At 45.6% G+C, this 12,267-nt stretch overlaps 1 protein-coding gene across 1 annotated transcript; it reads left to right on the top strand.

Moving 5' to 3' along the window:
• Nucleotides 1–982: 982 nt before the first annotated feature.
• LOC147268529 (uncharacterized) lies at nt 983–2,657 on the top strand. The gene has a single exon (XM_086200886.1). It carries the CDS (start codon nt 1,388–1,390, stop codon nt 2,069–2,071), a length of 684 nt encoding a protein of 227 aa, XP_086057012.1. The 5' UTR covers nt 983–1,387; the 3' UTR covers nt 2,072–2,657.
• Nucleotides 2,658–12,267: the final 9,610 nt, after the last annotated feature.

The following is a 12,267-nucleotide window of genomic DNA, read 5'->3' as shown; positions in this document are numbered from 1 at the left end:
ACACAACTCATTTACTTACATAAACGTAGAAATACCCAAATAAAATAAAACCCTGAGGGGAATAAAAGCCTAATCGGACAGAAATATCTGATACTGAGTTCATTCCAGTTTGAGAAGTAAAAGCACATCTTCTAGTCTAGATGATGGATGTGTACCCCCCCCCCCCACACACACACACACACACTTGGGAGCCAGGTTCACCTTGATTGTGTCGTCTTGGCGTTGTCAGTCTTCACATTTCAACAATCTCTCCCCTCAAAGCAACAGATGTGCTCAAACAAACTTGTGTTGTATGAAGTTCGATTATTCCCCCTGAGAGGGTAGTGAGGTAAGAGTACGGAGGACTACACATATCAAAGTACAGCATAGGCATCTCAACATTGTATATAAGGACACTACGAGAGTGAAAATACTTGCCACGACTGCGTAGAGCTTTGGGTCAAAAGTGTTTCTGGACACAATCTACTGTTTTATGTAAGAAGAACTACTTGGTCTGACCAGTGTTTCATATCAGCAGCTGTACTTTCATGTTTTTTTGTGAGTGACTCGATGTGGTTTGGGTGCTTCTGTGACATAATGCATGACAGCACACACAACCAGGGTCTGTGCTGCTGCTGCTCAGCGTGTGTGTGTGTGTGTGTGGGGGGGGGGGGGGGGGGGGCGGCCACAGCAGCGGCCCTGGATCAGATTTCAGCCGAACGGACCAAAGCAGACTGAACCATCTTGCTTGTAGGGAGTGGCTTCAAACGTAGCACAATCCCAGAAAACATGACGGTGCATGTATTCCAAGACATTCTGTGTTATCTTGTACTTCTATTTTCAAGTGAAATTAAAAAAAAGAAATTCCATGAAGGGATGTTAAAGAGAGGCGGCGGCGAAACCTGGCCGCCGTGCACCCCCGTCTTCTTGTTAAACCCATGAATGGACCCGTCCAGCTCTTTATTCAGGCTCTGAGGAGGAGGCTGAGCCACAGTCAGTGGTGGTTAAAGCTGAGTGTGACACTTAGGCTGAGCTACACTGAGAAAAATAAACAGCTTTATATCAGCGAGAGCACTCTTAGAAGCTAGCAACAGCTCACAGTAGTGAACTAATCAGAGCTACAAGAGGGTGATTTGCACATTATAGAGGCTAAGAGCAGCTAAGAGAGAACACAGGAGGGCGTGACAGGGAGCCAGCCGAGCAGGCAAGCTGCTGCTGCAAGGGGCGGAAGAGCAGGCTATGCACCAGCCAAAGCCAGAGGTCAAGAAAAAACGCGATAGAATAGTGAAAAGGTAGACCCTGGGCGCGAGAGAGGTCATTTTGATCTAAGCCTGAGAACAGAGAGCAGCCTGTCTTTGTTGTTGTGTGTGCAACCGCGAGGAGGATGTGAAGGGGAGCGTCAGGGAGGATGGGAGGCAACTGCAAGAAAGACGAGAGAATGCGCTCAGAGATGATGTGCAGGAGGAGCTGCCAGCAGCAGCTGCAGGCTGGCAAAGAGGCGCCGCAGAGGGACGCTGCCAGCCGCAGGAAGCACGGCTGGTCCAGAGGCTGCAGGGGGCGCCTGCAGGGGTGGAGGACGGCGGGGGGAGGGCGGTCAAGAGGGCGCAATCATCCTCATCACAAGCACCTTCAGCGTCTTCATCATCATCCTCGACACCTCCAGAGGCCTTTGATGTCCCTCCGTCCTGTTAATGTCAAGGGGAACAGAGCCCGGGGGATGCGGGCCCCCAAGAACACCAACCAGTTTCTGATGCATGAGAAGTACCAGATGCTGCACATGCGCTCCGACTCAGTGGGCAGTGACAGCGGCAGTAGCTCCGACAGCGACGTGGAGCTCACTGACATGGACTCGTACTTGGGTGTCCTGGAAAATGCAAGAGGAGCCCTCCTGGACAGTCCTGACCCCCATGGACCAAAGACACATCCGGGACAAGTCCTGGTCCTCCATGAGGAGCATCTCCATCTTCACCAGGACAGTCTGCGTCTGCAGGAGGACAGCATGCCGTATTTCCCCTCTGAGGCTGATCTGATGCACAGTCAGAATTTCATGCAGAAGGACTTTGTTGAGTTCTGTGACATCCTGACACCCTGAAGGGAAACTTCAGGGAGCCATTTTGTTCTCTGCCTGAACAGGACAGGTTTGTTCCGCTTCACAGATAATAGAACCATCTCATCCTCATTTGACTTTTAAATCTTAATAATCTGACACACGTGGTTAGACACACATTTCTGAGCAGGACTGACTTTGTTCAGAAGATTTTTTTTTTTAAATCAGGTGTCATTTTGTATGATCTGCCTCACTTTGTCTTTTTTTGAGACTCTGATGCTGCTGTGTAGAACAACACGGCCAAGTGCACTGAAAACCGCTGAAAAGTATTTGTCTAGGTTTAACACACACATACACACACACACACACACGAGTCAGTGTCAGAGCTGATGTTTGCTCCGTGTGTCAGGGTGCTGCGAAGGGCTGCCTCTGTGTTGTTGTTATTGTTGGAACACAAAAGGAGATCTTCAGAGTGATGGGAGTGAGCCTAAACAGCCAATCAGCGTCGAGCTGTCTGGCCCCAGCTGCAGATGATTGGCTGACATGGACTGTCATCGGAATGATTTTCACTGTACAAAAGAAGAAGAAGAAAAAAAGAACAAAAATAAAACACCTGTTTTGTGTGATTTGGGATGGCGATTGTCTTTGTTGCTTTGTTGCTTTTGGGGTTCTTAGGGTCCAACAAGTGTCCGTTGAACCGCCTCAGGACTTGTGGTCACTTGCCTCTTACACAAGACGCAGTGAGACAGACAGGAAATCAAAAAGGAATTACAACAGTGCAGAAGAAATAAGCATTTCATTTCTCATTCGGTGGGACGTTGGATGAGTTCAATGACAATTTGGCCTGACATAAATCTGCAATTACGACATTATTTATTCTACTCCTACGAACACAAAATAAGCAGAGAATGAATGAATGAAAGTGTTCAATTTAACATGGACATGCATACATTTACATTAAAATGAGAAATCAGATGAAATGCTAGAAGTTTTTGCAGTGATTTGAATAGTTGCAGCCACTCAAGTGTTGTTGTGTATCGCTCATCATACAAATAGATCTTAAACTAAGATGTCAACAACAATCAAATATCCTTCTATTTAATTCAGTAACAGTGCCCCCCCCCCCCAAAAAAAAACCCAAAAAACCAACACAAACTCAAACGGGTTCGTATCTTGGCACCCACTTCTTGAAAGTAAATTTAGAATAAAAAAAACAAACATCCACGGTATTTTGGTACTGAAGGAACTCCTTTCATCTTATATGCGTTAACTCCTTTAAATAGTCTGTTGCCAAGCGATTGAGAAGATTTGTCACTCACAGGCAACCTTGCTGTTACTTATTTTGTGATGATCAAAATTTAAGACATGTTGTTTTGTACAACAGCTTGTGTTACAGATATGTGGCCCAGGATGGTATTTCAGCTGTACTGTCCTGAGCAGTGCAGACGTGCATGGACACAGGGGAGATGGAGAACCAGCATTTCCGAATGCAGACCAATGAAAGGGGATTATGTAAAGTGAAGTGGGCTGGTCTCACCCACTCAGGACGTGCCGGGCAGCGTAAGCCTCTTTTGTGCTTGTGTGTCATAAACCTATAAGAGTGAGGGGTCAAAGTGTGAGGAACAGGCAGGAAGCCAGCTCTGATGTATTAGGTCTACTCCGGCTGTCAGAGTCGGACAGCAGCACAGAAACCACAACCAATAGAACTCGTTTTCACTTCGCAGCGTAACAGACAGAAAGTTCACAAGTCCTTAATTTCATGCCTTTTTTGTCCTTTTTAGTTATTCATTGCCCAAACCAGAGCGCCGAGTGCCTCCAACCCTTGAAACTGCACCCTACGCTGCCGACTATCAGCAGGGAAAGTCGGGTTATAATTGCGGCCCATTAGGACTTGAAGAAATGAAACCTTGTTTAATGAAAAAAAAAGAAAAGAAAAAAGTTAACGCTGCATGCTTAAAGTTTGCACGGTAGAACACATGACCACACCGGCCAAGAGTAGCTGGAACGGCAGTAAGTTTTTATTTAAGGTGGATTCTTTAATGTGACAGGAGCTACTAAAGTAATACGACTGATGATTATGTTGCATGTCACCACTCAGTCACGCTCCTCCGGTCTTACCGGACGTTATCAGATCAAAAGGGTCAAGTTGGTAAAGTGAAACACGTCACGGCGTAAGGGGTTTTGTGCGGCTCAAAACAATTTGCCGACCGCGCTGCATTTGCAAATCTGAAGGAAAGAGTCTTTAAGGGCCGCAATGCACCATGTGACAAACGGGGGTGGGGCACACAAGACGGGTTATTTTCTTCGAGTTCAGGATGTGTCATGAAAAGTTTTCAATAGGAAGTGAAAAGACAACGGTTTCAGTGTAAAACTATTCTGCTACTGACGTTCTGACAAATGTTTGCCGTATTTCAAGAGAAACAGAACCAAAACCGGGGGACTAAAACTGGGGTTCCAGTGTTCTTTCAGTCCCTGGGACCTCGTAAAAGAAAAGAAAAGAAAACAGTAAATTTCAAGGGCCAAAACTGATTCTTGAGCCTGTTTGCGGACTTCTCCGGTTTCCTAACACAAAAAGAGAAACAAAAAGAGAAAAACAGGGCGAGAGGGAAAAATATAAAATAAGATGAAATGGAGCAGAAGCTCAAAAAACATGTCTCACATGAAACCCGGCTACAGCTCGTCACTCAGAATGAAACCAGGCCCTCTTGAGGATTTTCGGAACAATTTCACATCTTTTATATCATTGTTGTAGGGCACCAATCCTCGCCAACGCTTTGATTCTCTCCCGAGGAAGAGTCTCTCTGTGCACCTTTTGTTGTTATTTTGAGCTTATTTTTGGCATCTAGGTCGAGTCCTTCAGCGATCGTTGAACAGACTACGTCCAATCTCCTCAAACACAGCATAAATAAAACACAAATCTTCACTGGCCAGATTGACTCGAGGTCATGTGTCGACACTGCAGGAGCGTCAAGAGGGCGGATGATGTAAGTTTAACAGTAGGGACACGGCGAGGGGACAAGAGGGAAGGACAGTGGCATTCTCCTGTTTTTGATGGGATCGGGAGCAACATGGAATCCAAACACTTCCTGTTTTTGTGTGTGTGTTTGATACAATAAATGAAATTAAAAATTAACACGACGTGCAGCGCAAAGGTTCACAGTGCGAGAAGAATATGACGCAAATCCAGGTTCTGTGGGCTGCTTGGAATGATTTGGGGGACGCGGCGTGCTGCTGGTGCTTGTGACAATCAGTAACCGTGTCAAATTTCCCCCTGCACAAGCCCAAGCTGTACCCTCCGCCGTTGCAGATCTTATTCCACTCATAATCATTCAGTGATGGGTTTTCTCCAAACACTGGAACCAGTATGAACCAGTTGCCATACAGCACGTGACATCTGGCGGGTCACCTCACCTTGGATGGTTCAGTTCATCCAGATCTCTCCGCTGACACGTATCCAAGTGTCACCGTGAGCTTTGACCCCCGGCAGCACAGACTGAGGAGGTTGTGTCAACTAAGAGCAGTCGCACCAGCAGACGGTGTGTTTGCACGGTTTCTTATCAAACACAAAGTTTCCAGTTTTCAGCAACTGTTCAGTCTGGGCTGACCCTCCGGTTTCTGCTGTTTCCATCTGTCGGTGACGGTTTTAACCCCGGAGTTTAGTTCAGCCGGCAGCAAGACGAACTAAACACCAGGGACGTTTCATCATTGATTCACCTCAACTACAGAACCACAACACCCTCCGAAGCCTAAACATAACCTCAGCTTTGAAATACAAGCTTGCACTTTGACACACACACACACACACACACACACACACACACACACACACACACACACACACACACACACACACACACACACAGCAGAAAGAGTAAGAGTGTGTGCGTGTGTGTGCCCGCGCGTGTGTGAGCATAGCAAGTAACAGAAAGCAGATCACCCCCCTGCAAACACTTCCTCCGCTAACGACGCTAATGCTAATCTGCTGAGGTTGTTGACACATAATCCATTTCCTCGCTGCCAAAACAATAATCTAAACCTAATTTTAATCCTGAGGTAAATTCTCTAAAAAAAGGTTTTGACTCTCCGGAAAATGGTGACCCTCAGTAACGTCTTCACCTTCAACCGTTCCCTTTCTTTCAAACTGTTGTCAGTGTGTTTTCAAACCCGTGGTTGGTTTAATCCGATCGCAGTCATCGAATGACTCGGTAGGATGTTCTGTTCTGTGACGATGATGATGGTGATGATGGTGACGATGACGTCGAGGCGGCACATGATCAGGTATGAGTTTGCTGGCTCCACTCTTAGGAGGACACACGGACCTGAGACCTGGAGGAACGCGACCAGACAGGAGGAGGGGTCTGCCGTGCGTCTTTGTTTAGTGAAAATTAAATCAAATTCCAAAGTTGACCATGATGAGATGAAGAAACGCCTCAAACCTACCGGGGACGACCCAGGGGACGACCCAGGGGACGACCCAGGGGACGACCCAGGGACGACCCAGGGGACGACCCAGGGAAGACTCCCCCCCCACCCACGACTTTATTGGACCAAATATAATTTGGCTCCTGTGTGGTGTCGTCTGTTTCCCAGTGAATTTGAGCTTGAATGTGCCCAAAGTCATCGCTGCAACCACAAGATGTAACCACGAGCAACAATGGAAAATAACACTCACTAAAAACAACAACAACAACAACAACAACAATATTTGCATGGCGAAAGATGTCTAAGTTCCAGTCCTGCATCAGTTCTTGAGAACTGGTAACTCGCTGGGCACGTAGAGACATTTTCTACTGTGCTGAACACTTTGGGAGGAGATGGAAATCATGATGCGTTTAAAAGAAAACAACAACAACAACAACAACTTTCTCCGTGTTTGCTCAACGTCCAGAAAACTGCGATAAATGTGTACTTACTGTAGTACGCTGACATTTTACGACATGTGTGGTGAAACCACTTTGACACCACCGACACTGTTTTGTTGCTTTTCTTTGTGTTTTTTCAACAGGCCTTTCAGCCAGTAAGAGAGTAACCTGGGCTGTTGTGGTTCATACAGAACCCAAAACCCGGGAAGAAATCGCAGTGTGTGTGTGTGTGTGTGTGTGTGTGTGTGTGTGTGTGTGTGTGTGTGTGTGTTATGAATCGAAGAAGTGTGGGAGGAGTGGATGGAGTTGGCTGCTAAACTAATTTTGGAGTGGAAAAGTACAGCTGTCTGTTCTGGAGGCGGAGACATCTGAGTCCAAAAATGACCAATCAGAGCACGGACAAATAAATTGATTGACAGCAGTGCACAACAGCGTCACAAACCCTGCCTGGAAGTTGTATGGACTTAAGTTTGGTGTATTTGGCAACATCAAGAGAGAAGTTTGAATACAAAAACAAATTTAAGCCTAGAAGATTTAAGTCCAACTAATGTGTGAAGATGTAGAAGCAGCCTTAACAAAAGAAAAATGAATAAATCATTTCCACGGGCAGATCTGCAGGAATATTGAGGGAGGAGGGTTTTTTTTTGAGAGGAACTGCTTCGTGATGAACGTTGTCAGCCAGTAATTAAATGGTTATTCTTTTAAAAAGCGAACAAACAAATCAGAATGTAATTGTATCCTCGAGGTCAAACAGCACGTCATGCTGATTTTTCAAAAGGGGAATAGGGGGGAACGGGGTAAGTTGAACCATCCTCTAGTTAACTACAAACAAGAGTAGTCAAGTGACCCCCCCCCCCCCCATTAAGAAAGTGCCCCTCACTTTAGTCAGTCGCTGTTGGACTGAAGCTGTGGGAGAGAACGGTGTAAGAACCAGAGCAAAATGTAGGATTCCTGTCATGACGAGCAGATTTATCATGATTTCAAAATAAAACCGACACTATTACATCTTAATTGAAGGCAGTTTAGGCACCAAGGCAAGGTCCCAAACGCCATAATTAACATGAAGGTTGTGGACTGAAAGGCTTACAGATTTAAAAAAAAAAAAAAAAAAAAAGGTTCCCACCAACATATGGATTTACTTGAGTATAAAATTAAGTTTTTTTTGGCTTCGTTAAATGTAAGGCTTTAAAATAATTTAAAAAAAAATCTGCAGTGTGTATGAATGTGTCAGAGTTGTGTGATTTTTTTCAGTATTTAATGGCGGCTCATGGAAGGCTCAGTTCAGCCCAACTAAATGTTCAGTTTACCTCCACCTGGGCAGTGAGGTGCCTCTGGACCACTTGTTTTTTGGGTTGGTTTGTTGTTGTCAAACCATCACAAGTAGAAACACTTCCATGCTTTGTGTGGACAGCAACCTGAGGAAGACATGTACTTGAAACACTTTTGCTGTAAAATCATCAAAGGTAAAAAACAACAACAAACTGGCTCATCTTATCCCGCTCTCCCCTACGTGCGATCGACTAGGAAGACATTTTAACGCGGACTCAACGCAGAAAGACGCACGAGTTTCATTGATCCTCCGGGGGAGCGCTGCTTCTTATTCGTTTCACCGACGTTTCAGGCTTCAACAAGCGGGCTGTGTTTTCACGTACAGTCAGAGAGGCGGACCAGTGTGTGATTTCCTGCTGCTCCACTGACCTGCCAACTTTTGCAACACACACACACACACACACACACACACACACACACACACACACACACACACACACACACACACACACACACACACACACACACACACACACAGAAGGGTTGAAGGTTTGTTTTCATTCTGGTAGTATGAGCTCAACTCTCTCCTTCAGCAAATGTGTGGTGAATATCTCATATCCCTGTAAGTCTTCTCACACACATTCCTCTCTCTCTTTGTGTGTGTGTGTGTGTGTGTGTGGGGAGGGGGCAGAGAGAGAGAGAGAGAGAGAGAGAGAGAGAGATTATATCCGCTGCTGTATTGTTCCGTAGAGAGACTGACGGATATTTAATCCGTTATCCGTTTTCTAAATAAATTACCTGGAATGTGGATGTGTGCTGCTGCTTTACTGTCACAACGATCCTGACGGCACAGGGCAGGACGTGAAACACTCGTGTGTGTGTGTGTGTGTGTGTGTGTGGGGGGGGGGGGGGGCGTGGCACAGTCAGACAAGCCCTGTTATGAAATCACAGCCAGTTGGGAGTTGCAGTTTTGTCAGAACTGCGCTTTTTAGTCGTCATATCTTTATGTATTGTTTTTTTCTTTGTGCAAACCAGGAGCCTCCTGACACCAAGTGAGCCCACATCCAAGTCATCGAACAGACACACACCAGTGTCTCCTGCCGCAGCAACATCCCCATGAAATAGTTCACTTTTACTGCAAGGACTGTAGAATTTCACCTGCAGTTCAACACATTCATCTGGGCTTTAAATATAAAATCTTAATAGGAAGAAATGCAGTTCATGTTGTTCATAAATACATGTTTCCGAGTACTTTTGAAAATATAATTTAGTCGCTAATTTTCTATTTTTTTGTGGAAGAAATCAAATGAATCTGATAATAAAGATGTTACCAGCATGACATCGTCACGTATTACTGTAATTACTATGATTATCATAATTATGAGTAGTAGGACCAGTAGTTTGGATCCGAACCTTCAGACCGAGTCCGCCTGGGGTTTGGGACATGAAACCCTTGGAGGCAGTTTGTTCCACTCAGCCTGGATAAAGAAGAAGCTAAAATCACGTCAGCAGGCATCAAATGAGCGTCTCAGGTTTCCTGAGCAACAACTGAGGGAGAGTAGGACTGCTGAGACGGTGGTGGTGGTGGGGGGGGGGGGGGTCCACTGTCCCTCTGACGACACCAACAGTTCAAACAGAGGTGTGTCGGACACATCTGACACGTACTGTACAAGTGTGTGTTGAGAGGTTATGCACAAGGAAGCGGAACAGGAAACCTGACCTTCTGATTGGCTGCCTGACACACGGACCCGCCTCGCTCCCCGGCACAAGAGTTCCTTTCTTTTCTTCTCTGTCTTCACCTGCCGACACACACACACACACACACACACACACACACACACACACACACACACACATGCGCCGATCTGTTCCATCTCAACACGCACTCCATTGATCCAGGAGCTGCTCTCCTGACCGTGGCTGTGCTGCAACCCTATGGAGCTGAAATTTTTTTAAAAAATCCTTAGAATAGAACAGTTTATGAAGAGCTGAGTGCATCACACCGGTCAAACCCCCCAAACCGGACAGTAAGACACTGCACGTCAGCTCTGTTTGGTCATGTGACAGCAGATAAGCGTGAAGTCTTCAGAGTGATCAAACTATTTCAAAATACTGACTCCCCCTGCATCTGACTTTGTGTTGACTGGAAACTGATAAAGAAAAACCTACTCAGCACTCTCTCTCACACACACACACACACACACACACACACACACACACACACACACGCACACACAATTCAGCTTTGCCCTCTAACTGAGGGCCCTCCAGTTCATTCTTGGAGCAGACGGAACTAAAACTCCCGGCTGGTTTATTTGATCCTGATCCAATCATCTATGCTGAAGTATCCTCACGATACCAAACGCCTCCACTCCCCGTGAGCTTCAACTCGTCAGCGTTTCACAGCCTGCTGGGGAGGTTACGGCCTAATAGTGCAGAAAACCTGCCAACACCTGAAGCTTCCGTCCAAAAACCAAGGATCCTTTTTGACAAGTGTGTTTGATTCGCCCCAGAAACCAAGACTGAAGCAGGTGAGAGTTTCCTTCAACTACCAGGAGCTGTGGAAGTGTTTAAATGGCCTCGCTTTCAACAACTGAGTGCCCCCCCCCCAAAAAAAAAACAAAAGTTTCTAATTCTAAAAATGTCCAAATATTCCCTGGATCAGTTTTTCACTTTCCCTTCTTCCAAACAACCTTACAAAGACGGGCACAGAGACCTGACACGCTTCACATCCCCGCCCGATCAAGAAGTCAAACTGAAACCATGTCAACTTTGTTTGCAAGTTCAGGGGACAGAGCAGTGAGTGTCAGTCCAGGTTGAGGTGAATGTAAACTGAGAAGCTAGAAAAATTGTATGTAAATGATATAGCACCACCCAGTGGTCAACAAGCAGAACAACACCTCAGAGCAGCAGCGAGTAACTCCGAAGCCTCCAGGATATTTTAGAGAAGTAGGAGACAAATGAAACATTTGTGAATTCATGTTATCTGGGATTTTTAATCAGGAAAAACGAGCAGGTGGCATCTGAAGGAATTTATTGTGGGAATTGTAACTCTGTTGTATTAAGAATGGAGTATTTTGATGTGCCGTAACAGACCTGTGGAGGCCAACTTTAAGGTTCAGTTCTTTTTTGGAGGTTGATAAAAATACTTAAAATGTATAAAATATTACAGGTACTTTATGGTATACATTTTTATATTTGGCTGCACCGTCTTAATATTTTCAAGCACATTTATACATTTTTTCTTAATTAATCCAAAATACACTCTATTGTGGTCAAACATAAAAAAAAAGCTGTAAAGAAAAAAAAAATCCACATCTGAATATTAATCATCAACCCAATGACATTTTGTCAGAAAATCATTTTCCTCATGACAGCAAAATGCACGAAGACAAAGTCCCAAACAAGGGTTTCATCGGTGAAATATAATTTTCCCAGTCCTTACATTTGTTGCTTGTGCGGCCAAACACTCCTCAAACTTATTGAAGTTAATCTCAAACTGGAATCGGTCCGGCTGTAGCGAGTCAGCAGACACGCAGAGTAGATCCGTCTGACGGAAAGTAGCCATTAAAATACAGAGGCGCTGGTTTCAATACTTCAACCTGGGGAAGAAATCATGAGGCTTCAACGATGGTTAAAAAAATATCATTGAATGATGATACAGGAAATAAAAGCATAACCTGTCTGACGACCACGCGTCATTTTCACACGTAAACTCTTTGAGAGTCACAGCCAGGCGTGAAACCACTGGCTTGTCCTGTCGTCCAGGAGCGCTGCAGTAAACCGCCTGGATAAAATCAGTGTAGTAGACACTGAGCGCGTGAGTCGAGCGAGCGGCGAGCGCGTCCCATCAGGCTGAGAGGGAGTTTCCCCTCCTCACCATGTGGGACAGAGGAACAACAAAAGCACAGGAGGTGTTAACAAGTTTCTCCCCAGACAGACTAAATCTATCACTGATTCGGCCTCTACCAGGAGACGTTACATCATCAGCTCCGGTGGTTTACCAGCGGTGACATCACTCCCATAATGACAGACACAGCAGAGTTTGCGGCTCCTTCTATGAACGTAATGGTGTCTGGCTGACGAGGACAGGAGAGACATTACACCGTC

The sequence above is a fragment of the Aulostomus chinensis genome, chromosome 3 (assembly GCF_037954235.1).
Source record: "Aulostomus chinensis isolate RoL2024-O1b breed Wild chromosome 3, RoL_Achi_v1.0, whole genome shotgun sequence".
NCBI lineage: Eukaryota > Metazoa > Chordata > Actinopteri > Syngnathiformes > Aulostomidae > Aulostomus > Aulostomus chinensis.
The sequence above is the reverse complement of the archived record's forward strand: the minus strand, read 5'-3'. Positions and strand labels throughout refer to the sequence as shown.